This window comes from Camelus dromedarius, chromosome 4, assembly GCF_036321535.1.
Source record: "Camelus dromedarius isolate mCamDro1 chromosome 4, mCamDro1.pat, whole genome shotgun sequence".
In the NCBI taxonomy this organism is placed as follows: domain Eukaryota; kingdom Metazoa; phylum Chordata; class Mammalia; order Artiodactyla; family Camelidae; genus Camelus; species Camelus dromedarius.
Genome location: NC_087439.1, coordinates 67,930,858 through 67,957,455, shown reverse-complemented (window position 1 = coordinate 67,957,455; position 26,598 = coordinate 67,930,858). Strand labels below are relative to the sequence as shown.

General features: G+C 47.8%; 1 protein-coding gene across 4 annotated transcripts in view; it reads left to right on the top strand.

Annotated features, from left to right (window-relative positions):
- The first annotated feature begins 6,269 nt into the window (after positions 1-6,269).
- Positions 6,270-26,598, top strand: part of NRP2 (neuropilin 2) — a 111,519-nt gene continuing 91,190 nt past the window's right edge. For 3 of the 4 annotated variants that reach the window (XM_010992051.3, XM_031451949.2, XM_031451948.2), the window contains exons 1-2: positions 6,271-7,219; positions 21,252-21,429. In XM_010992051.3, coding sequence (XP_010990353.1) covers positions 7,147-7,219; positions 21,252-21,429 — 251 coding nt within the window. In that variant the 5' untranslated portion in view covers positions 6,271-7,146. Of the gene's footprint in view, positions 7,220-21,251; positions 21,430-26,598 lie in introns of all 4 variants that reach the window. The other variant, XM_031451947.2, reaches the window with a different exon arrangement.

Sequence of the window (26,598 nt, the reverse complement as noted above, 5' to 3'; positions counted from 1 at the left end):
TCTGCATTTTCTCCTGTTGTTTCCTTTTCTGGTCACAGCTGCCCCCTAATGGTTGTCAAGATCATTACTACTTAGGGCTTAGAGGAGAGAGACAGGACGGGAAAGAGAGCTGGAGAAAAGAAGCTGGGGGAAAACATAAAATATGGTTTTGCTTTTAACGTGGAACATAGTCTCAGTGTCTCCAGAAGGCTACCCCAAACCTGTTATCAATGGGAAGATGAACTGGGGAGGTGAACTGCAAAACTGTGGGGCAGGGTGGGAGGAAAGTTTACTTTTTCAGTATCTTTGGCTTGAATTTTTTTTTTAATGAGGTCCATGTACTACTTGTTCTCTTTTTTAAATTTTGAAAATAAATAGAATCCAATTCTGGAGATGGAGAAGGAGTAGGCCTCTACGAATTTTTTCTTGGTCCCTGTAGAAAGCAAGCGTCATTACAAGCCCACTCCCCATCAGGGATCTCATCCGGAAATGACGGGCTGATTGGCAGCTCAGTAAACTGCGTAGGAGTAAATATGAAGGAGGAGAGTGGGAACTAATGAAGATGGTGGGTGTGAATTAACCCACCCTGGAGGCTCCTCAGTATTAAAAGGTCAGCTCCCTGACTCTCTCCTTTCCATCATTACTTTCATGCTCAAATTAGCAGCTACTGCCACCATAATGTAACAATCACTTGACATGTAGATGTCTAATTAAGGCACCATAAGTCACAGGTTACAAATTTGAAAGCAGCAATAACCAAAAAAAAAAAAAAAAAAAAAAAAAAACAAAGCTTATGAATCAGTGGGGGTTTGACAAGATATGTGTGCATGTGAAGGAAGAAAGAGCAATGCTCACCCTGGGATGGAAGATGCACGTTTCTGAAAATTTTAGTCTATGAATTTAGTGAGAGAGTGGGAATCCTTAGCTCAAAATAAAATTTTCCTGGATGGTAAGGAAAATTCTGATCAGAACTCTAAAATTTCCCATCACACCACCTGTAAATGCCACGAAGTTACAAATAAGTTCTTGGCCTTTGTGATTGTCAAGTGGAATCTGTATGGGGAGGGGGGAGGGCGGGGGGGCTGGCTAGGAAAGGCCTTTGTCCAAAAATCCAAAAATGCCTGCTCCAAAAACCCTGCCAAGATGCCTAACACACTCACTCTTTGAGTAAAGGTACCCAAAGTAAATACTATGGTAATAGAATATCCAGTTAAGCCCGATCCATGGGTTTACATCTTCTTGGGGGGTAAATCAATTTCAGTGACTAAGGGTGGCTGTGAAATTAGGACTAAAATCAGTCTGAAATTCATGAATGAGGATAGAGTCAGGGGAGATCTCTTGCAAAAATACAAAACTAAAACGGGGCAGAAGTCATTCAAACCAACCTCTTCATTCTACATGTGACTAAACTGGTTCCAAATAGGTTATCGGACTTTTCAAGGACACCCAAGGGTAGTGGGGACCTAAGGTCATCTGCCCTGACCTCAAATGTCTACTGCCCCAAACTGCTTCTCTCCATTTAGGACTGGAGCTGAGGCCTAGAGCCTGGAGGACCATGAGGTCCCTGCTTCCCTGTGAGTGCTCTGGAAAAAATGTCCAGGAGAGCAGAGAAGGGGCACCAGGTGATAATATAACAAGCCACCCCTTCTCTTCCTCACCAAATAGACACAAGCATTTTCAAATGATGCCTCTCCTGAAACTGGGGTTCCCTTTTTGGTGAACAAGGGAGGCAGCCTCAGAGACTAACAAGGGTGTGAATTTCTAGGGATATCTTTGGGTTTGGTCTTTTGATGATCTAAACCTGAGCTGGCCGATTTGTCCAATAGCCCTTAAACCCACGTAGAATCTTTTTTTTTTCTTTGAGGGGATAGAAAATTAAAATTTGTTATAAAACCAAATACAATTTAAAACTCAGTTATCAGTCACACTAGGCATATTTCAAATGCCCAATAGCCATGTGAAAAGCAGAGACCTCCTTCATTGTGGAAAGTTGTATTGGAGAATGCTGCTCTAAAGAGAAGGGTTGATGGGGTCCTTTTCGAAGCATTGATGCCTCAAATGTATAAAAATTAGTGTGGCAGAGGAAGATCTACCTCATGCTTAAGCCGATCAGAGTAGTGAGAGCAACATGACTTCTTTAGTTTCCCTTGCCAAGGATCTCAGGGATGTTTGAATGAATTTTGCACATTTCACTTATTTTTTCCCCCTGCTTCTTTCATTCATTTCATCCCTCCTACCTGATCTAGTCTGAGAAAGAGATGAGGGACACACACAGTTTAGAGTGAAGGAGATTTTGATACTTTACGGAAGCCTGTGAGGATTCTAGGAACCCATGGAAAATAGTATCAAACAGAAACTACTAGGTGTGTTCAAATGTATTAAATAAAAGAAAAATGTTGATTGTTTAAAGACTGAGTTGGGGGGAAACCCCTATGGACCAGAAACCTGGACTTCAGCTTCAAACAAAAGAGAATAAAAAATGAAGACCTATTACATTTTAACTGAAGCTTTGCCACTGAGACAGATGCGGCTAAACATTAACTAGGGCACTGTTGTGAATTACAGATTAAGACACAATTATGTCTCATATCTCCCCCTTTCAGGGTGAAAGCTTGCTGATGTTAGGGCTCAGATAAGGGGATGCACCATGTGACAGGTGGCATCTATTGTGCAAGCATAAAACTTCTGGTGCTCTTGGAGCCTGTGTTCCCAGGAGGCAAGACCCAAACGTCTTACTTGCTTGCATACCTCCTGCGTAGTCATGCTTCCATGAGCATTTAATAAGCACAATGTGATGAACACAGATGGAAAACCATACCTGAAACAAACCTCTAGTAATAATCGATGCTTGAGTGAGTGGATGGTGAAAGGATTGGATCCAGCTCCATAAACCCCATTAGCTGACATTTTGAACAGTTTTTGCAAACCTCCTGCACCCATGAGGTGGGGTTCTTGGTGTTTCCAAAAGGCTCTTTGCTGTTCTGCTCAATAAATGTCACAAGGTAAAGCTGGAAATACCACCACAATGGCATTTTAAGGGACATGTTCTCGGTGGCTTTTTTCAGAAACTTGAAGCATCTAACCCCTATCTGAAAAGTGCCTGGAGATGAGATGTAAATAAATACTTGTCCAGGGGTCCTTCAATGGAAGTACATATTGAAGGCTATGTGCAAATATATCTCAGAACAAAGGCTCCCAATTGCTGGTCTGTTGAGTATTTGCATCAGAATTACCCAAAATGTATGTTAAAAATACACATTCCCAGATGCCACCCCAGCCTCAAGGAATCTGATCTGCAGGAGGGTGGTGCCCAGGGATCTGAATTTTTAACATTTGCCTTGGGTGACTGTGATACACCCTCCTCAGGTTGGGATGGTCTAGCTGGAAATGCCTATTTCACTGGGGTGTGGCTAGCTTACAGCTTTCTCTTAGCATCTTTTACAAACCTGTTTTATGTTCCCCACATCCCTTCTTGTCAAAGGAATGGAATGTAGGATGGGGTTACCTATTATTATTTCACAATTAAGGATAATGATTAAAACGTCCTAGGTGAGTCAGTGATGCCGCCAGGAATCTCGACTTCACTAGTTAGCTGTTTCCTAGTCAGTCTGATGTTTCTGTTAACAAGCCCACTGTTTACTTGCCTTTAGTAGGCAGGCTTCTCTATGGGTCAAAGATGTGGACTCACAAAATAATGAAAAGTATGGTGCCTGGCTCCTCACCCCTGCACCTCTGGTCAAAACCAAACCAATTGCAGCCAAACCCCTGAGATTCCAGTCTAGGCAAAAACTGGGGCTGGCAGGTCTGAGCCAGTCCCAGTCTGGAGAATTTCCCTAAAGATTCATTTTCTATAGGGCACAGATTGGATTTGCGTTTAGTTCCCAAGAGTCCTTGGAAGTCTTGGACCAAAGTCATTCTAAGTCTTCCCTGGGTCTGTGGTCTCTTGTTCAGAGTGGTCTGGGGGAGATCTGGTCTCACTCTGAATCTTCCCTGGTCTGATAAAGGGCTGTGAGCTTCTGGAAGTAAAAGCACCGCCAAAAGTGCTACTGCCAATACTGTTACCATTATTTATTGAGTGCTGCCCCCTAGAGGATTAAAAATGGTTTGGCTGCTGGGAGTCCCCAGGGCTCTAAACCAAAGACTCACCCTCTCTACCCAATTGCAGGAAATCAGGACTTCACTCAAGTGGACTGATGAGAAGTCTTGCAACAGTCACACAGAAGACTCCTGGGAAGTAAGTTAGCTTCATCTTAATGACATCTCTGAAAAATTCAAATCCATAATGCTGAAAATCAGGTCCAGGAACAGAACACTGAAACTGACCCTTCTCCCTACCAGACCAAAAACCCTCGAAGCAGCCTGGTTAAGGACCCTCAACCCTGAGACCCTAAAAGTACAAGTCCAGAGTTTCATTCCTATGGTTTCCCAGTGGGCTTCAGTTTACTTTTTCTTTGTCTCCCCTTCACATAAATTCTGGCTATAATGTTCCTGGAAACAGAAATCTTTCATACTGAGCACTTGCTAGATTGGCTTGGCATGCCTGGTGAGTGGTGGGGGGAGGTGACACTAATCGACTCTATTCATTCAGCCTCTGTCACTGTAGATAATGCTATTTGTCCTTAGGTTAGCATCTTGGCAATGATATAAGCTGAGATCTCCAATGAAGGTTCAAAATTCAAACTGCCTTGTATACTCCATTAAGTATCAGTGAGCAGTGGTCTTTCTTTCCAACTGACTTTTTTTTAAAGTAAATCTGGAGCTTTTAATAATGTGGATGTTCTCCCAAGTCCAGGAAGGAAAGAGGGAGAGAAGGAAGGGAGAGAGAGAGAGAGAGAGAAAATGAAAGGAATGAAAGGTAGTCCTCAGGCCAGCTAGGGGATATGCTCACTGGAAGACTCACCAGGCCTCGGTTAAATGCCCTTTCAAACCTGGCATCTGAGATGAACAGTGTGATATGCAGCCTGTGGATTTACACAGCACTGGAAAATCCTTCCACGGCTTGGTTCAACTGTTTGCAAATCACTTCTGATTCAATTTTGTTTTGGTTATCTCAGTGTAAATAACAGTTAAGTGGGAGTTTCAGATTTTTCAAACACTAAAAGTGATAAACAAAGCTAATGGCAAGTCCAGATAAGGGGGAAAGCCACCCAGAAGAATCCACAAGTACAAGCAAAGAAATACATGGGATAGTGAGATGTGTGTGTGTTTCTTGTCACGGAAACTTTATTTTTCTTAATCTGCAGAGTGGCAGGAAAGGTATACGCAGAGTGTTATTTAGACTTGTTCCTGTTAGAGGCTTTCTGATAATGCAGTAATAGGTGCCTAGTGAAGCAAGACAGTTTGGAAGCCACAAAGCCATCCCCAGAAACTAAGATACAAGTGTTTTCCCAACTGTTAACTCGTAGCTCAATCTAAACAGTTTTCACGCCTCCATTTAAAAATAGTTGGCGTAATGCTGTTTTCTTTCTCTCAGCGTCGTGACCACATTTCTATGGGGAAAATGTGAATAGAAGTAGCTACAGTAGCATTTCGAGAAGTCTTCGGGTACCTGGACTTTTTTGGAGGGTTGGGGGAATCCGATTCTATTACCTGAAAATTTTCTTTTAAGGAAGTGTCTCCTTTTCTGATAGTTACAAGTTAGGGGCGCTGGGAAAACTAAATCCTCATCCAGAGAGGAGAGGAGTTATGTTTGGGACAAAACAAAGGATCTGAGTAGTAAACAGCACGGAGTGTTTGGGGTTTTATTCAGCCAGGGCTGACCGTGTGTGTCGCCGCCACGCATTGCTGCCCGTGTGAACGCATGGCTGAGCTGCCGCCTGGCTCCCTACTCCAAACACCGTACGCCACCCAACTCTTCTTGTAACGCCATTGCGCGTGGCATTGTGTTGGGTTCTACGTGTGTGGCACCGGAGTCAGGGGATTGGGGAAGAAAAAGAATTTCCTCCGTTTCCCGCGGAGTCTCCCTAGGGCGGGGGCGAAGCGGCCAAGGGCAGCGCGCCCTGGAGGTGCTCGGGGGCGCCCCTTCTCCGGGGCATTACGCACGGGCCGCACGGAGTAGCCCAGGCGCGAAGGTGCCCAGAATGGGCGGGAGGGGCCGAGTGGGAGAGGGGCGGCTGGGCGGGAGCTGCCTGCCTTAACTTTGATCCGGCCGCGGCCGGGGGAAAGCCGCCGCCGCCCCGCCCGAGCCGGGTGCCGCGGCGCTCGGTTCTGCGCCGCGCGTCTCCGCGGCTGCCTCTTTAATCAGGAACACAGAAGGGGCGGGCCCTGAGCCGGCGCGTAATCGGATAGCTCTGCCGCGGCTCTGACATCCACATGCTGCTCGGCCTGAAAAGGCAGGGGGGAGCCGGAGGGGAAGCAGAGAACGCGAGCGAGGAACCAGCCCGCAGCCCGCCCCCAGCACATCCTCAGACGCGCAGACACTCGGCGAGGCGCTGGGCGAGGTGGAGGTGAGGGCGGGCGCGAGCGAACTCGGAGAGGGGCTCGCTCACTCCCAGGCGATCCCAGGCGCCGCCGCCGCCGCCGCCGCACCAGCAGCAGCAACAGCAGCCACAGCAGCAGCAGCTTCCTTCCTCAGACTCCCCTCGTGAGGCTGGCCGAGCGGGTGTAGCCGTTGGGGGAGGCTCCGGCTAGGGGAACCCGGCGAGGGCAAGAGCTGGGCGGCTGCCTCCCACTCGGGCCGTCCGGCAGTGGGTGCCTCCGCCCGCGTGTCGGTCCCGGGTGCCGGGGGATGTGTGTCAGTTTACGCCTCTGAGATCACACAGCTGCCTGGGGCCGTGTGATGCCCAAGGCAAGTCTTGGGTTTTATTTTTATTATTTTTTTCTTTTTTACGCTTGGCTTACGGGAAACATCCGTGATGTTGTAGGATAAAGGAAATGATACTTTGAGGAACTGGAGAGGACATAGATGCTTTTTTTAAAGAGAGGAAACCCGTCCTGTCTTCCCAGCTTGCTCCCTCTTTGCTGATTTCAAGAGCTACCCTCCCGGTGAGGTGGGGATCCGGCAAGAATAAAGGTGAAGACGGGCCGCCAGGATCCAGGAGGGAAACATTGACCAGTAGAAACCTTTACAGAGGACACTGTAAGGAAGAATATAAGAAAGAGAAAAATACAAAGACATAATTATACCAGAAATCTACAAAAACATCTCTGGAGAAAACAACCTCCAAAATGGATATGTTTCCTCTCACCTGGATTTTCTTAGCTCTCTACTTTTCAGGACACGAAGTGAGAGGCCAACCAGGTAAGCCCTTCAAAGTTTTTTTTTTTTTCCTTATTCATTTCAACATGCCTTTACCTTTAAAAGCTACTGCGAATGCAGGGGGCCACACGCAATGGCATAGAAGGAGGCTCGCTCAATACTGAATTATTTAGAGAGAGATCCCAGCCGGCCCTCCCTACACCACCAACGCTGCTAAAACCCAACTTTTCTCTCCTGCTAAGGAGTGTGTGAGAGTGTGTGTGTTTTGAAACATAGACAGAATTTGGCGGTGTTCAGATGTCACATATGGACTGAATCAAAGGTTTAAAAATACTACAAAGCCTTTGCATTACAGTTTTTGGGAATTTTTTTCCCTGTCTTGAAGCAGAACACATCTCCCTTGAGTTTCTTCAACCTAGCCAGCGAAATATAAATCATTTGCATTCCCTCTACTTAGCTACATTGAGCAATGTTAACTGAAGGGCTTGGGAAATACGGGAGTGTAGTTTGGGTTTTCCGATGCTGTGGATGCTTTACAGACTGTGTGGATGAGCCTCAGAAGCATAGGGCTCAGGCTGATGGAGCAAGTTATCTTGCGGCTGAGCTCAGGGCTTGGGCTGGGCTCTGCTGGCAACCAAGGTGGTTGGTCGACCAGCTCTCTTTCCCGCATCCATGTGTTTTGTGGGGAAGTAAATCATCTGTTCTTTTAAAAATTATTATTAGATAAAACAAACTGTATGACCCTTGAAGGTCTCACTCTTGTGAAGTGGTAAGAAACTTTTGAGCGCAATTTATTCTCAACCACTGCCAAAAAGGGTGTGTGAACGGACTGCAGAGAAAAGCACTGCAAGGCCCAGAACAGTCTGAGCCAATATTTGGGGGTTGGCGGGGGGGAGGCTGGCTTGGGGTCGGCTTTCTGAGAAGGGCTCTCCGGTTCCAGGGAACCCAGTGGGGTTTGTTCTGGCTTCCCCACACCACTCTCCTGGGGAAGCCTCTCTCCCCTCTGACAACACTGCCTGGAATCTGACAAAACTCTAAGAAGCTGCTACAGGTGATTGAGGATGGGGAAACCATCCCTGGAGGAAATAGAGAAAGGACAGAGAAAAAGCCTTCCTGAAGTGTCCTTACCCGGAGGTACTTCTAAGGCTGCCACCTCAGTGGTAGGACTAACCTCAGGCAGCCTCCCGGGTTCTACCTCATCACAGCGGGCTAGTGGGTCCTGTGGGAGCCTGGGACTCTGGTCCACAGTCCCCAAGAGCCACACACGCCCCACCTGAAGCTTGGGTGTTTATCTGAAGGGGAAGGAAGATTCACAAATGCCCTTGTTATCCAAATCCACACGTTTGCTGCTGCTTCTCTGCCGTAACTGGTCTTCAGAGCAGCTGCAAATCGTATCAAAGAGATGGGTGCAGGCCCCACTTGGGGAGATTTCCTGTGGCTCCCCATTCCCTATTGCCTTAATTCTAAATTCCCAGCTTGAAGCAAAATTAAATTACCTCTCACAGACCTGAAAGCTGAGTAAATTATGTATGTTTGTGTTATTCGCTGTGTGTGTGTGTGTGTGTGTGTGTGTGCGCGCTTAAGATGCCCACGGTACATTATGTATTCAGGCACGGACGCTGGTAGGCCCTGGAGCGCGAGTACGCGCACACTGGCGCACACACCGGCGCGTGCGTGCAGACACACACACACACACACACACACACACACACACACACACACACACACGTACAACTTAAGGTTCCGTGTGCTGTGCGGAGCGGGAGGGGTCGTGAATACTCTGAGGCTATCTCCTACCCCAGATGTTCGCACATCTGTCCCCGAGCGCTGCGCAGAGTGTGTACGTGTGTGTGCGACACCCGCTCAGACCCACTCCCGCTCTGCCACCTGCCTCCCGCGCTCTCCGCAGAGCCCCCTCCCACCCTAGCCTCGGGCGCGCTGCGTCACTTCTAGAGAAGCCCAGAGGCGCGGAAGTACGGGCAGGTCACCCTCTACGAGGCCTCAGGCAGCCTCGGACCCGGGGTGGGACCTCCTGGTGGGATGCGGAGCTGGGACCCGCCCGGGGTGGATATTTTCCAGCCCGCGGAAAAGGCGATCGCAAGCCGCGAGCCGCTCGGTCTTTCCGTCGGAGAAGCCGACTGGCACCGGGCGAGCTGGCAGCGGGTAGCAAAGGGCGAGGCCCAGCTAGATCTCTGACTCACCGGTGCGCGCCGGCCGGAAGGGGATCGGGCCCAGCCTGCGGCAGCGGCTAAAAACCCATTCCGAGAAGAAGTCAGGGGCAAAGGGAGGGCGAAAGGTGCCAGCCAAGGAGCAATTGAGCAAATAACCTCGCAGACACCATGCGCGACTTCTTGTACTCTCTGGTAGCTAAGAGGCCGCGTGGGTGTCGCGCACCAGGCTCCGCCAGTCTTTGGCACGCCAGCTGCCCTGCTAGATAGTGCCGCCGCCCGCCTCCCTCCTGTCCCGGCTCGGGACTTGGGGTAGCTCCGCGAGCCCGGCTCGGAGCGCCCCCTCCTGCTTCCCGCGCTCCATACTGCACTGCATTCCCCATCGCCGCTTCTGGAGAGCCGGCTCTGCGGGGGTGGAGGTCCGAGCGCTGGCCCAGCTGCGTTGCGGGAAGCCGGAGTGGGATTCTGAGCCGAGGTCGGAGCGGGGCGGAAGGAAGGCAGCTGGAGCCGCGAGGATGCGCCCAACTTGCGCTGCCTCTGGTAGCGCCGCGCGCCGGGCGCCCGCCAGTGCGGGCGAACAGGTGAAGAGCACGCGGTGCGCGGGCATCCACGTGGTGGGGACGTTGTGGCCCCCCCCCAGCCCAGCTACCCCCACCCACCGCTGTCTCTGACGCCGCATCGATCTGTTTGGGCTGCGCAGCAGAAACAGAGCCGAACGATCCATAAACATTCTATTAGGGAAAAATATTCCCAGGGAAAGCAAAACCGAGGCTCAAGCCTGGGTGAAGTGGCCGCCTGCAACTCCTCCAGACTTGTCCCCTCCTCCTCCTGACTAAGGACACCCCCCGGGAGACGCTTGCGGCATTTCCTCATTGCTGCCCATTGCCAGAAAGTTAAGTCGCTGCTGCGGTTCTCTGCCTGGGAGAAACCTCTGCAGTAGCGGCGAGTTCCGCCTCCCCTCCCCCGCCGCCTCACTCTTTGCTTTTCCACTGGAGAAAAAGAAATATTCGCGGCCAATGCTTCATTTTCACTGATTGATTCCTTTTTAATATCAACAGAAGTTAATGGAGGCGAGGCGAGCTGTAATTAAACGGCTGCCTCCACCCTTCGCCTCGGGCTCGCGCACCGCCGTTTTCCCCACCAGGTCCCCCGCACCCGGTGGCTGGGTGAGGGGCGCCCGCAGAGCTAACGTCTGGGGGCTGGCGAGGGGTGGTGGTGGAATGAACCGGTCGCCCCTCCGGGAACCGTGGGGATATGAGGATGGGAATCAGCTTTCCGAGCCAAGTTTAGGAGATTCGGCTCAAACGTGTCGCCGCTTCTGCGGCTCCAGTTGAATTTCTCTGAAAGGGGAGGGGATCCGCGCTCTGGTTTATTGGCGTGTGCTGAGGCTCCTCTCCCTCCCTCCGCCTCCCTTCCTTTCGGTTTTAGACAGAGAGGAGAGCCCCCTGGCGCTAGCCATTCCCGGTCAGAAACTCTCCTTTGCTGGACTTACTCGTGGTCCGCGGGGAACTGGGTTTTGCTAGGAAATAATTCAGGCCCTTACAGTGGGTTTCTAAAGATAGCGGCAACTCCCAGCCCTAACTAATGTTTCCCCACCTCCGGCACACACCGCTTGGGGCCAAAAGAATCCGGACCCTGTAACCAACGACCTCCCACCCCTCGCCCCTTGCCTGTAGAGCTTTGATCTGTACTTGGGTTTTAACACCATTGCCATGGACACTGGCAGACACGGTCAATTCAACCTTTCGTCTGGACTGGATGATCAGATAAGAGGTGTTAAATTGGCTGTGGGGGAGAGGTCTAGGTTCAAACAAATCCTGAAAGAGAAGACAGGACAGGCTAGGCGCTGGATAAGAGTTTGAAGAGGCTTGCTTTTTTAGCCTGTCTCTCCAGATTGCAGGATGGCTGTGGGTAGGCATAAATATTTGCAAGCAGAGCTATAAACTCCTGGATTCTGCACAGACAGCCTGCTCTAGGCTCTGGGGACTGGTCTCGTCCCCGCATATAGTGGGTACCCAGTCAACTTTACCCCATAAGCAGCCACTGGAGGTGGTGAAGCTGGGGCCAGTTGCCAACGGAGCACACAGTGCAAAACAGTGGAAAGTGGAGCGCTCCCAAGGAGGGCTGCAGGGCAAGCCCCTTCTTGTCCAAGTTGTGCCTGGTAGAATTGTGAATGCCCAGGCAGCGCTGCAGGTCTGGACTTTCATGTCATGCTGTGGAGCCCTCAGATTAAGCCACAGAGCACCCAACTGGCAAAATGAAATGTTGGAAGGCTGCAGTGCCTAGAACCCCGGGCTATCCAGCCAGGACTCCTGCTGTCTACCAAATGGCTCTCATCTCCTGCTGTTCAATATATAGTTCACATGCTGCAATCGAAAGGCCAGTTCCTATCTTCCCGCTGTAGACATGGCTTGGAGTCCAAATGCCAATTCATATGCAATGAGGCATGAAAGCAAATAACAGTTGGGGAGAGGCCCCTGGGGGTCAGTGGGAGAGACACCGTGGACTCGATGGTTCTGAGGACCCTGCCTGGTGTTTTTCTTTTCACTCAACTGTTCATTAAATCAGTCAAGAGAATGAGCTGACTTTGGGTGACCCGAGTATGGGGCACACTTGTTAACAAAATTAACAGAATTCAGAGCCAGGTTCACTGGAAAAGAATTTTCAGAATATATTCCCCAAAGGTTTAGTTTGGAAAGACTTTAGGAAACAGAGATGAGACTTTCCTTTTATAAAAGATGGAGCAGAGGCATGATAACTTTTTAATTTCTTGCACTGACGAGAAAGGGCTTGAAAAGTGGCATCTGGGTAGTAGTTTGTAGTATCATTAACATATACGAGATATTTTATCGTCTGGCCATCATTTGCCACTGAATAATCTTTGAGGCACCCTTCTTGAGTGGCAGACTTGTGTTTGATCCCCAGAAGTGAGTCTTTGTATGGTTCCTTCCAGGTAAGAAATTTACTTTTTTTTTTTTTTATTAACCCATTCCTGGAAGATATTGCAGAAGTTTGTGCTGGGGAGCCTACAGCCTTTTTCAAAGTTTTATCTGCCTTGATGAGAAACTGCTGAAGGGCTTAATGCGCTCATTAGCTAACAGGATTCAGTGGGGTTGGATTCCAGGACACAGTGGCCTTGTAGCATGGCTGGCCCTTCAGGAGAAAGCATCTTCTAAAGGTTTAGGAAACTGTCAAGTTTAGATAAGGCTGAGCTCCAATCCTTCGGGACCTTGGTTGTATTAATAAGGAGAAATTAATTTTTAACCACTGGGAACATTGCCAAATTATGTGACCTTTGGCAGACCAGCTGTGCTATAAAAATAAATCCCCCATTTCTGAAAATGCTGCTCCTATCCAGTAGAACAACAAAACTGTGGCATTTAGGATGGGGAAGAATGGCAATGAGGAGCCAAGAAGAAGCCCTCGGATGTTGTGACACATAGTTTCAGACTTGAACACCCTGTTCACACCCCCTACACCCTCCCCCAAATGCACACCCTGGTTTCCAGAACGCAGGGAGGAGGGCCAGGATGACAAGGACCCCAGTGCCTGTGTACTGGGAGTGGAAAAGGTGTTAAGTGCTTTCAGCCCACTCACACCCCAGCCTCAGACACATCTCTCATTGTTCACACACGGATTCCTCGCACCGGGAGAGAAAACGGAGTTCTCAAACAGGCCAAACATTTATCTTTCCCTCCATGCCACTAAATTCTGTCACCGAAAAGTTTGGGGGGAGACCTTCATTGGCCTTCCCAGCTTCCGAAGCATTGGAGTCAGACCTCCGGGTTTAAAATCCAGTGCGGCCACTCGCCAGGTCTGTGATCCAGAATACTTAATCTCTCTGTACCTCAGTGTCCTTATCTGGAAAATGTGATAATAATAGCTCCGTTATAGGGTGGTTGTGCCACATGAGATGACACAGTACTGTTCAGGACACATTAAGCCATCTATTCAGAAGTCATTTAATCTTCCAAACAGCTTCAGTAGGGTTCACAGTATCTGGTGATCATAGAATGGTCGAAAGCACACTCTAACACCCTTGTGATAAGTTTATGTTATTTGTATGAGTTTTTTAATAAGTAAATAATTACTCATTCTCAGCTCTTACCCCACTAAACCTTTGTCTGGTTTTATAAGCGTCAGATTAGCTCTCGGCACACTGTTCTTCAGAGGGGATGCTCTCTGCTGGAGAAGTCTCATCTTAGATTTACATCTCTTTGCATTTTTTTTCTCACCTTGGTCTTCCACTTTCAGTTCTCGCCTCTACTGATTTTTTAAATCTCTCTCCTTTTCTTCCCCTTCCTCCTCTTCCATCCTTCATCCCTGAAAGTGTGCTCAGCAGGGAACGCTGCGTGGAATGGGCTCCCTGAATGTGTAATAACTTCTACTCTGGCATTAAGGCCCTTCAGCAGCTGAACTCAAAAAAAAAGTCATCATAAAGACAAAATAGCTTTTACCCAGCAAGACTCTTAATAATCCCATTTCCCTCTGGGTCTTCATAAAAGAGTCATGATCTAATCCAGGAAAAAAGGGAGGAGGCTGGGAATAACAGAAGGAAAGCGGGCAGTGGATGGGGCTGGCCCCCTTAATGCACACGGCCAGTGATACCCTGCTCACCGCCTCTCCAGATCCCGTGATAGCCAGTGATCCGGGTTCTGGCCAGTCTTTCAGCGAAGAAGATAAAGGGAATTGCAAATTACTGGACCAAGCGGCAGCAATCATTGCTTTGATAAAGGGGAAAAATAAAACAGATGTGCCTAAAAGGCAAATTGGGGGCATAGGAAGGGAGGAAGGCAAATTGGGGAGGGATGGGTAGAGAGGAGTGAATGGAAACCCAGGAAGAGATAATCTGTTCCCGGCAAACAGTTTGGTGATGAAGCAATACTTTGAATCTTCCTGGTGCTACTGACTGAAAACAAATCCCTAGAACTTGCCTTTGGCAGGGTGAGTGGCAGCGGGGCCAGGGGTGGGGAGCGTGTGGAGTGAGGGGGCAAGAAAACCCTCAGCTAAATTAATTTTACTATTATTAGAATTAAAATGTAATATCCTTTGAACTCCATTGTTATTACACAAGGTTACTGTGTCCCACGAGACAGAGCTCACGCTAGCTCCACCTTGACCTATGACTAGGTATTAGGAACCCAGACAAGGTATCTGAATTCTCGGTTCACCAGAAAAAACATTTGCATTTCACAGCAGCTGTGGATTGGGAAGGAATGGTAGTAGCTGGATAAACAGAACAATTTGTGACAAAGCTTTCTTTCTTAGAATTTGTGATACCTACTGATGCTTTTGGTATTACCCTAATGAACTAATTCATTAATTCATCAAGCCTCGTTGAGTCTGACCTTTGGGCAAGGCTCTGGGTTTGATCCTATAAGGTCTACCAAAGATGAATCAGGTGGTCCAGCAGAATGGATGAGGCTCTCGCACATCTTAGGAGATGCTGAGGAGCTTCAGCCTCAGAGGCTGGGAAAGCTTACTCCTGGTGTGGGAGACCAGGTGGGGCGGAGGTGGCATGCGAGCCTGGACTGGGAGGGTAGGTGGGATTTAGAACGGGGAAAGGCATCCCGGGGGAAGGGGAGGTGGGAACAGAGAAACGGACACTGGGTTTGTTTGGGGAACACTCAGAAGCCACAGTTTAGACGGTGTGGAGGCAAATAATTGCAAATAAGCTTGGAAACAATCGCTTGGGCCAAATGGAAGGACCAAATTGTTAGGCCAAGGGGTTTGGATTTCATTTACTAACCAATAGGGAGCCATGAAGGTTTCAACATAAGCCTTCAGTTAATCAAAATAAATGAAAAAAAATTATATTACCTTTTTGAGAGACCTTAAAATTATTCTTCTTCTATTTCCTTCCCCAAATGTCTGTTGAAATGGTCAAGAATTGTAATCTCAGATCTCTCATCAATGGCATCAAAATTGCATTTGCAATGAGGGCTGGGAAAGAGTGGACATAAATATAAACTAATGATATTATATTGGCTGCCCTATTGGAATTGCATTTGTTTATGATATAAGATGACAAATAACAAGGTTACCACAGGTGGCATGATTCGAGGTCAGGGGAGGTAATCACATCAAATGTACATTTTAACGATTAGATGAAGGTTCATTTTTAGAATCCAGATTGAGGGAGAGAGAGTTTCCAAAGGCCCTATTTCCAGACCCAATTTCCAGTTCTCTCCCTGGTGAATTCGTTGGAGGTGTTTTAGAAGAGGAAGTTTGCCTCATTCTTTACTCCTTTTTCCACGCTCAGGCACTGGCTTCCTCTCCTGCTCTCTGGTTTCTCTCCTTCCTGCCCTCTCAGATGGTTCTTTTATTCAGATTTTGAACTTTATCACTGCAGAAGTTCACAGGGATTTCCATTTGCTGTGCCTTCAGGAGTGTATCACTCACTGCCACCCAGCACCATAAATTGAATAGATTGCATCCCTTCCCAGTTGCCTTAGGAAGTGGTCAAACAGCCACATTCCTGGGCTGATGGATTGGCTCATTTCTTCCCAGCTTAAGCCAAGATACAGATTTTATGAGACTGTCTTGTGACAGGCTGAAGTCGCTTTGAATAAAACAAAATCCAACCTCAGCTCAGAGAAATCGCTCTTAAAAAGCAGCTTATCCAGGGTTGGTGAGCAAAATTTGGTTCCAACCCTGAGCACAGGACTTAGATGATTTGAGCAAGAGATTAGAAGAAACTCTTTTTTTGATTTTTGGCCTTTCCTTTCATGCATCACTGTCATTGAGATGCTCACACACAGAACTGTGTATCCCTAATGTTTATAAATATGTAGCCACACACTCAGTTAAGAAAAGAAGCTCATGTCAGTAGAGCTAACGTGATTGAAAGAGACATTTGAACTCTCCATAATGTAAGACAGATAGGTTCATTCGAAGAATCCCGGAGTTTTATTTCAGGCTTACCAAGCAGATGAAACAGGAATTAACACCTTGTGTAAATATCTTATTGTCTAGAAGGGTAGAGAATCTTTTTAATTTGGGGTTCATCTATGGGTTAGAGGATCTTTTCTCCTCCTCATTGTATAGGCTTTGAACTTTAAAACTAGAACTGACCTTTTAGAACCACACCCCTTATTTTATAGAAGAGAAAACAAAGGCTCAGAGTTGTTGACTAACTTACCCAAGGTCACACAACTTGCTAGTGGGGAGACCACACTTGAACACAAGGCTTCTTACTAGTTAAGTGGCAAAGTGACAACCTTCTCTTTTTAAGTCAGAGAAAGAACTTTTTCTTTTCCTTGCTACTAACGATTAAATAAAAACAATACTGTGGAAAAAAGGAACAGGATGGGATTAGGCTGTGGATAAAGAATAAATTATAAAGTAAATAAAGTATATTATTTTCAGGAGAAATGAGAGTGACTGCTTTTCTCTACCAGGTGCCCTTAGGTATATATATGAAATCGATGTCTTCTAATCCTTCTATTCTTTCTCTTTAACTTGGCATTTTAAAGTAGTAAGAGTGGGGAGGGTATAGCTCAAGGGGCAGAGTGCATGCTTAGGATGCACGAGGTTCTGGGTTCAATCCCCAGTACTTCCTCTAAAAGTAAATAAACCTAATTAATTAAAAAACATTTTTTTAAAGTAACAAGGGAACTGAGATCAGTTCAGTGGGTTTCAGACTCTGTTCCAAGAAGCCCCAGTATTCTTACAGAGAAGCCCCCTTGGTGGGGGGACTTGGAGACAGAGACACTGTACTGATTCTGGTTCCCCCCATCCCTACACCCAAGAAGAGCTCCACTCTTAGCTGCTTTGCACATTGGAGTTCTGCATAGAGTTTTGGTCAAGGAAAACAACAAACACCTTTAAAAAGAACTTTGAAAACGACACACTTCATTCAGCCCCCTCACAGAATTACAGTCGAGGAAGGTCACACGGAGTTAAGCATCCACGTGCTGCCTCCCCTCTTCTTGCTAATGTCAGCCCCCCTCCCCTCCTAGTAATCTGGTCCCCTCACCCCAGACCCACCTTTGACAACAATCTGACTCACTAATCCCAAATCCAGCCAGCCTAAATTCCCCCGTTTTTGCCAAGGACTTTTTCCTTCAGTTCAGCTAAACCAAGTGATCTGATTATTCTACTGTGGGACAGCCCGCAGGCTGTTGCCTGGTGTCACTGGCGTCTCTGGTGGCCATCGTGAAGTAAGCCACTGTAATCTGATTATTTAAAAGTCTTGGCTGTACAGTGTTCCTTTAAAACAAATCCAAGTGAATTTCCCTAGGAAACAGACCAGATTTTTTTAAAAGATCTTCTTTTAATCCTTAATAAATATGTCCTAAAAATAAAATATTACTGAGGAACCAGTGCTTCATCTTAAATTGGGTTCTGTAGGAGGCTGAGTTCCTTCTGAAGCTGGCAGAGTGCCTTAGAATTGTAAGTCAATGGGTACAAAATCCCTGTATCTGATCCAGGGCCAGGTTACCCCCAGGCAGCATCAGATGGTACTTAGGTCATCAGCCAACAAGGGCACCAGAGACAAACAAAGAGAGAGACAAAGAGGAAGATATGGATGTCAGAAATAATCTGACCTTTGATGTGTCAAATAAAAACACCTTAGTAGTCATTGCAGGGGGGAAAGAAAATCAGACCTTCGTGACTTTAGAACTTAGTATTCCCTTGATTTCAAATTACATCTGGGGATCACTTGCATCCTTTCATCCCTGGGCCTCTGAGGTCTTTATCTGGCCTGACCTGGCCCATCCCATAGGCTTCCCTCCCAGATGTAAGAGAAAACTGCTCTGAACAGTCCAGGCCTGGATTTGCCTACTTCTCTTTGGAAAACAAGTTTGCCCCAGGTGAAAGGTATTCACAAAATAGTTAAAGAAAGAAGTCCCTTGCCGACTTGCCAAACAGGCTCAATAGCTGCAACTTCACAGGGTCAACCTCCCTTTTCTGTGTGGAGATTGGCCTAAAGGGGTTTGCCCTTGAGTTCAACTCCCTTTTGGCTGGACCGGAGTCCTCTGAAACAGGACAGAGAGCATTTATGCTGTTCCTTTAGGAACACAATAAAGACCTCCCAAGCCACGGATGGTGTAGCTCTTCAGAAGAAAGTCTAGCTCATTTCTCCTGGGGGTGTGTTTGCATTTAAGAAATGAAGGGTCCCCACACCTGGAAATGAAAGATCCATTTTCAAGAGGAGCCGAGGAGTAAGTGTGTTTTCCTTACAATTGTTACCGATGATAGATTTCAAGAATTCAATTCTCTCCAAGAAAAGCAGAGATGGAAATTCTAGTATTTATCTTGGTGGATAGATGTCTTGTGCAAATGATGTGTGATATTTTATGAGAGGGTGTGAAAGTGTGTACCGGACTGAAGTGTGAATTTCTAATATGTCTATGTACTGGATGTATGTTCCATATCTATGTTTGTATGTGTTTCTGAGTGTGAGTGCCAGCCAAACAAGAACGTGAGTTTATAAATGTTTGGATATTGAGAAGGTTAACTACATGCAAACAAAGCAGATGTTTTAATGAGTTCTTAAATATTTTAATAAGTGCCTTGATTTTCCTCAGATAAAGAAAGAACAGGAAAAAAGGAAACGAGTTACTCCTTTTTTTCTCCGGTTAAGTAAGTTTTAACAGCAGAAAATGCAGACTGTTGGCCATGAGATATAGATAGTTTAACTTTTTTTTTAAGTTGGGAAATGATTACTCCTAGCAGTGTGGGTGAGAAATGAAACCTTTCTATGAGGAACTTTCCTGACTTTATTGCTGATCATGTGTGCCTGGTCTAATTGCTAAAAGCTTTAACTTGGAGGGCAGGGAATTTCGGGAGAGAAGTTCTTCTTTCAAGAGTAATGGGAGAGAAGTAGGGAAGGATGACGAAAAGAGGGAGAGAGTTTGGATGATGTGGTTACTACACTGGAGCTCAGCTCGGATTCCCTCCGATGAGTTCCAAGGTGAAAAGTGTGGTTTCCAGTGAGTGGGGGGCAGGGCTGCAGTTTTCAGCAAAACAGTCAGTAGAGGAGCTGTGCCCAGTAGAAAATTTCCTCTCCTGCCAGCTTGGTAGGAGCAGCTGGTTATCACAGTTTCCACACCTCCACCTTTACAGAGGGCCACTCTCAGCCCCATTTCACGTGCATGAGCCATGACCAATGGGCCACAGTCTGACCTGCTGGAAGATGTTGGCTGCCCAGCGTGGCTGAGTGGTGTGGACACCCGGAAAGTCACTGCAGGGTGGGCTGCTGAGAACAGGCGGTACCCTGCTCACTGCTGGCCTCATCTCCGTCTGGGCGGGAAGGCTGGGCCCATTGTCCTCCTGACTGGGGAGGGTGCAGGGTCATTAGTTAGAGGATGCTGTGGTCTCTGCTAGCCGGAGGAAATGGCCTGCTTTTGTTTTCCACCCAGTAGGAAATGGAACCTGAATCCATTAGATTCTGGGCAGTTCAGCTCGGCACAGTTTGAGCTCTGGGAGGCGCGATGCCTAAAAGGCTACTTGTGTAGGTTTGTGTACCCCCACCACCATTGTGCAGTGCGCCCATCTTTTATGCATTTAGAGCCTGTCAGGCTGGTAATCTAAAGCAGAGGTCTGGAAGACGGTAATGCCAGCAGACACGGGGAATAGGAGAGTGCACCTGTAGAGTTAAAAAATGCATGACCCTTTCCCTCAAAGAGGGAACACAGGAGAGAGCCCCGTCCTGTAGGGTAGCTGCTGAGATGGAATGCATAATTCACGGGCCCATGCTGCTCCATGCAGATGGCGATATTAAATCGTGATTGATGCTAAGAGAGGCGCACATCTTCGGAAGGTCTCTGAGAGGCTTCTGAATATTTCCAGGTCTCTGGTGCCTTCCTGGCTTCTGTTCTACTGCAGTATTAAGCAAAACCCCCCATATCCCAGGAACCCCCTCCTGAGGGTGACAGAACCTCACTCTCAAATACATGAAATGCTTCAAATGTCATCGCCCACCTTTCCTGCCTTTGAAGATCACCCCCTTCCCTCCTGGCCCACAAGAAGCTGTTTACCTCCAGCCGGGCACTGCTGGGCAAGGGGTGGGGGAGGGGGCAGCACTCCCCAGCAGCGGCCTTTCCAATGGCTGGTGCAGTTGGACAAAGCAGCAGCACACTCTGGTGGCGGTGACCAGGCAGGAGGGACCGCGGGCAGAAAGCAGGGAGAAAACACAGGCGTCCACTCGGCACAAAGCACTTTTGTCAAAACTCTGAGGTCAGAGCCAGTGGATTCTCTAATGCAGATTTTTCCACTTGGTGTATAATGAAATAATAAATCAAATTTGTGGTGTATATGAAATTAAGTGTTTGGGAGTTTCGCTTTTTCTTTCTTGAAAAAAAAAGTTGAAATCACCCTCTAGGGCCTGTTCTGGCCCAAAACTAAAAATGCTTCCTTCGCATCACATGTAATTGTTACCAGGCTCACTGTGGGTCGGCACCACAAAACCACTATTGTCAGTTCCCAGAGTCTTCTTGCTGCCTGGGCTGGGAGACACCAAATAACAAGAAGGATTTATGAGATAAAGACAGAGATGAGCGGTTTGAATGAGAAGGAGATGGGCCAGGCAGGGGAGACAGGAAAAGGCAGGGAGGCATGTTAAGTTTACAGCTTTCTTGGGGTTTTTTTGTTTTTGTTTTTGTTTTTTAAATCTCAGACCATGTAATTGGGAATGTTTATGACCATTTTCTGGAGTATTTTCATTTGAGGAGTGTGTGTGTGTGTGTGTGTGGTTGGGTGAGTGGTGGGGGCGGGGATGAGCTGAAATAATCTCTTCCACTAAATGAGTAAGTAGGTTAGTCTTCTGGACTGCCATAAAAGGTCTGTAAAACAGTTTTAATCAGCCACTGGTAGAGAAGAGAAACAAGGAGAGGAAAAAAAAAAAAAACCCCAGGCTGTAACATATTTGAAGTTCTTTGCTTGTGTGTCTTCTTTTCCAGACCCACCCTGTGGAGGTCGTTTGAATTCCAAAGATGCTGGCTACATCACCTCCCCGGGTTACCCCCAGGATTATCCATCCCACCAGAACTGCGAGTGGATTGTTTATGCCCCTGAACCCAACCAGAAGATTGTCCTCAACTTCAACCCTCACTTTGAAATCGAAAAGCATGACTGCAAGTAAGCGCCATCCTGTACAGCTGACATCCACGAGACACACCCTCCCGCCCCCGCCCCCCTGGCTCCCGCCCAGTCATGGCAGCTCCCCAACCCCAGGACCTGCTGTAGTGGGGCCTGGCCCCTGAGGGAGACCTCAAGAGGTTTATTTCTTTCAGGGGAACTAAAAGCCTAGTTGATCCCCTAGTATGAAGGAAAGCGCCTTCTTGAGTGAAGAGTAAAGAGAATACACCCTAAACTCAAAGGCTAGCATGGAGGAGAATTCCACGTGGGGGAGGGGGTGGACTGAACAATGCCAGCTCTTGACTTGGGGATTTACTTCCCCCTGGGAGGTCTCCCCATGTCCACCATCACTACCACATGTAGGAACCCCAGCGGCTTCCTTAATAAAATAGTAGCCAGTTCCCCAAGTGGAGACTTCCTCTGCGTCCAGCCGTGGAGGATCAGGCTGTTATTTTGTGAAGTAGCAGCTGGTTTTCTTAAGAAAGAGAGTGAAACATCTCAGCCTATACTGGTAGGTCTAAAATTCGCACTGGTGCTTGGTATTAGTGCTGTGCAGGTTAGAGTCTCAAAGCTGGTGTCAGGGACTTATTTACAGTCTTCTAATTGCTTTATGAACATCCATCCATTTGGTTCTCTCAATGGCCCTGGGGAGGTGGCACCATGATGACCTCCATTTTGCAGATGAGGAAACCAAAGCCCAGAGAAGTTAAGTAAGTCACCTGAGGTGACTCAGCTGGGCCCACAACATCAGTCCTGCCACCTTTGAAATGTCTAGCTTAGGAGAGACCCAGTGGGTGTTTAGACGCCTGCGAGTGCTTTAGAAATGCCCTGTTAACACCAAGGTCCCTGCCGTCAAGGTGAGGGAGGAAGCAGCATTGTAACGTCAAGAACGTGAATGCCCTTTGTGCTGTCCGGTGGGCTCCATCTTAGAGTCTTTCGTCACTAAAACAAAAGTGAGAGTTTTCCATGCAGGAAAGAACATGCCAACAATCCTGTCCTTCTCCAAACACGTGCCTAGAACATGCCACTGCTCTGATGGGTATTCCATGGCCCCTTATGATTCATAAATAGTCAAGCATTCTTCGTGACCAAGGCATTGTGAGGACTGAAAAGTTAATACAGGGGACAGCCGGCCGGGGAGGGGGGCCAGATCTGGGCCAGCGCTGCCTTGTGGAGGACACAGGGTCCTCTTTAACTAGTGCTAGACTGCCAGGCATAGGGGGGTCAGTGTCATCGGTACCCTCCTAGGACTCCTTTGCACCTTTGTAATGACTTTTTCCTAACCAGAGGTTGTCTTTCTTGAAAACCGAACGGTTTCCCAGATGAACCCTTCATGTGACAGTCATAAGATAGAGTTTTTAATCCAAGATCCAGTTCTGACTCAATGGAGGACATGGGGTAACTCATCAGTTCCTCTTTGAATGAGTTAAATGCACAGCCAGTGCACATTTGCACATTTGCACTCAAGGCTGCCAGTTCCCTGCCAGTGAACTTTACCAAAAATTTATGTTCAAAGAGCATCTGTATAAGGTATAAGGCTCCTGCTGTCTGGCCGGTTGGCACAAATTGAGGTGTAATGTACCGAGAGCTTAGGTCTGAGCTCGGAGAAATTTGACTAAGCACCTCTCTCCACTGAGGGCCAAAATCTGTTATGCTTATGCCTGCAAATCTCCCAGGGGAATTGCTAAGAGGTCAGCTCATGTATATTCATAGTGGCAGAGAGAGAAGGCAAGGCTTTTGGAACGGAACACTCAGGAGCTGGTGAGCATGGCTTAAAATATGTCAGGAAGCAAGAAAGGCCAGGGCAGCACGCTCCTGCACCGTTGGGGGCTGAGCCCCAGGGATGGGGCCATCACAAGGCCTCCGAAGCCCGCTGGTGGCAGAGGGACAAAGACGTTGCCTCTGGCTGGAGTTGGAGGAGGGGAAGCAGGCAAGTTCCAGGTTATTCTGAAGCTACTCGAGTTTACCATCCTTACTAAGTAGCTTTCTGTTTTTCTCCCCACTCCTCCATTCCATACTTTCAGCTGGAACTGAAAAGTTCAGGAAGGTCAGAAAAAAGTCTTCCTGGGGTCTCCTTCCCCCAGTGCCAAAGCGTCAGAAAGGCTCTGTTGGGGTCAAGCCTCCACTACTTAACCTCATCCCTACTGCTCTCTGCCTCCGCCCTTTCTCCCCTACTCCCCATTTCTCTCTTACTCTGATTAATTTTTGTACTTGGAAAGGCACATCCGGTTCCCTCCATCTCTCACCCTGCAAGGTATTTTTAACATCTTCCTTGCCATGTGCATTCAGAGTAAACGGGCTTCTTCCTCCTCCCTCTGCCTTGTTTGACTGTCTTGTGAAGGGAACAATTAATCTAATTGAAGTCCTGGAAGTTCTGTCCTATTGCTCCTCTCTCCCGCTCTCCTTTTCGTTCCAAGGGAGCTCCTGGGTTGGGAAAGAACTTACTAGCAAAGGAAATTAGTATTCTTCCAACTGTCATTTCGGGTGCATGTTTCAAATTGGATTTGGCTCTCAAAGCCCATAGGGTGGATACTTACCAAAACTTCCCAAACAGTCCTTCTGATGAGAGAATGCAGCAGCAACACCCCTGCAAAAAGGGAGTGAAAACAGGGGGTAAAAAAACAACAACGCAGCCCCACTCTGGAGTAAGGGCAGTGGTCAGCAGGCCCAGCCTTGCCCTCGTGTTTTCCCCTCTTCTTCCTTTGTGCAGGATTTACTGCAGAGATGGCCCCATGACCTGGGAATGGGCCCGGATGTGAGAGGATCAGATTGGCCAGTGGTCCCTAAGCCCTTGGCTCTCTGTCCCTTGAAATCCACATCCCAAAGGTGGAGGCCGTTGATGAATAAACCCCAGACAGACCGACCTTTTCCCCTAACCGTTGCTGGTTAATTTCATTTCATTTAAGCTTGCTGTCTGCTTGGAAACTTTCACTCACCAGCCCCAGCTTTGCCTGAGTCTGCCATCCAAGGCCACCATCTGCGGTGAGCTCCCGACTCCTCCCTCTGGCCATCCACAGGCATCCAAGCCCCCAGCGCCCATAGGCTGCTCTGGGGCCTCTTCCCCGACTTTGAACAGAAACCAGAAGCCTCCGTGGCCTTGCCCAGTCCGTGCGGCTGAGGGGCAAAAGGGCAGGACTCAGGGCCATCTGAGCACCAGGGGAGAAGCCACGTCATCCCCTGCGGTGGGGAGAGGCTCCTGTCCCTGCCTTTCACTCGGGTCATCAAGCCACTGAACATTAGGGCTTCAGAAATGTATGCACATGCACTCGAATACGTTTTCCATTTCTGAGATCTCAGAATATGTATTCTTGAAAACACCCACCTGCGTATGATACACAGCTTCTTCACGCATCCTCACACAGGCCGGGCACCCCACCCCCTCCAGGAGGCTCAAGTCAAACCAGAATCAGGCGGTAGGTACAGCCTAGTGGTAGAGTGCACACTTAGCATGCACAAGGTTCTGGGTTCAATCCCCAGAACCTCAATTTAAAAAAATTTAAAAAACTACTCTCCCCACCCCTCAAAAAATTTAAAAAACAAAAAACAAAACAAAACAGTCAAGAGTCCTTGATTTTGCCCGATCCTTTTAAGAGCTGGTCATTGCCAGACAAGTAGCTTGAAAAGCATGCTTCAAAAAGAGCAAAACCTGCTAGGAAGACTTGAAAGAACATTTCTTAGGCTGAAAAACCCACAAAGAAGTCTATACTAATGACTTTCTGTGTGTGTTCCACACAGTGAGATCTCATTTACCGTGCAGCATTGAAATTCCCAGATACTGAAACACTCAAGTTCCAAAACTTCCCGTTTTGAAAGATTCCTGAGGAAGAACGTCCTCAGTCATGTGCCACACTTCCTTGTTTTCTCAAATAAAAATAAAGGAGAGTCAACTTTTTCTCCATGATTCAGGCTTCTAATTCTAAACTTGACTTTTTGTGACAGAGGCTGGGTCATGTCATATGTGGATCGGGTAGATTTAAGTATGAGATTTTGTCTATCTTTAAACTCCCAGGCCTCAGTGTCCTCACCTGCAAACCTTCGACAATTAGAACTACTTTGCAAGAGTGCGGTGTCTTGTTTAGGCTGATGCACAATACATTAGCAACTGTGTTAGCATCTTTGTTCTTTGGGGAAGTTTGTGACTTTTCTGTCAATATTCTTGCTGTCACTCTCGGTTATGAGTATGCTCTCTGACCTGTTCTCACTCTTTTATGATGGCCATGGATTTTGCTTCAGGAGGCTTTGGTGTCTGTTGGGAAGTGTTCAGTTCTGGAATTGAAGCTTTGTCCCAAGCCAGTGCAATCTCAGGGCCCGCGTGTCTGGTTTGCTTGAGTCAGCTACGCTCACAGCAGTGCAAGGACTGGAGCACTCACTCTCTCGGGGACAAAGTGCATTAGCTGAGCTGCTCACCATCTTCCTTCTGAAACCATCGCACTGCCCACATTCTGGGTATTTGAGGTTTAGGGAATATTTAGCCTCTGCGTGTCCTGGATAAACAAAGAGCTCTTGGATTTATTTACGGCCATAAGAGTCCTCTAAATCTTAGAAGATGTGTCTGCTTCTCCCAAAGTAGGGGATGCTATCTTAGAAAGGGAGCACTTTCACAGGTTGATAAGTCAACTGCAGGAAACAGAGGGAACATGCCAGACCTCAGTAAGCTGGCGCCTCCCCGCCCAGCCAACGAGGATCCCCTGCACTCAGTAAACACCCTCCATTGTGGTCAAACAACCACATACACCTTACATCTGTATGAGACCCCGTGAGGGCCTGACACTCAAACTCCCCTCCCCCTTACCTCCAGCATCCTGCTGCACGCCCCCTTCCCTTCTCGTTTGTTGTCCTTGATTCCTCCAGTTCTTTTAGGGGCTCCTACTCCCCGAGCATTGCTTATTGCCTTGATTTGCTTGCCTTTTTTCCCCATGTGCAGTCACCTGTGTTCTGAGCATGTAAATTCTCCAAGGGAACAGACCACATGTTTCTTATCTCTACCCACTGCAGCGCTTAGTCCAAGAGGGGGCTGAGCAGGTGCAAGCAGATGATTATTTCAGTGATATTTTTACATTTGAGTTGCCTGGATGTAGGTCAGCATGGCAGGAACCCACACTGGAAGGCTGACAGAGCTGTCTTCCCTCGTCGTCCACCTTGTGATGTGACATGGTGACAGCGGGCGGT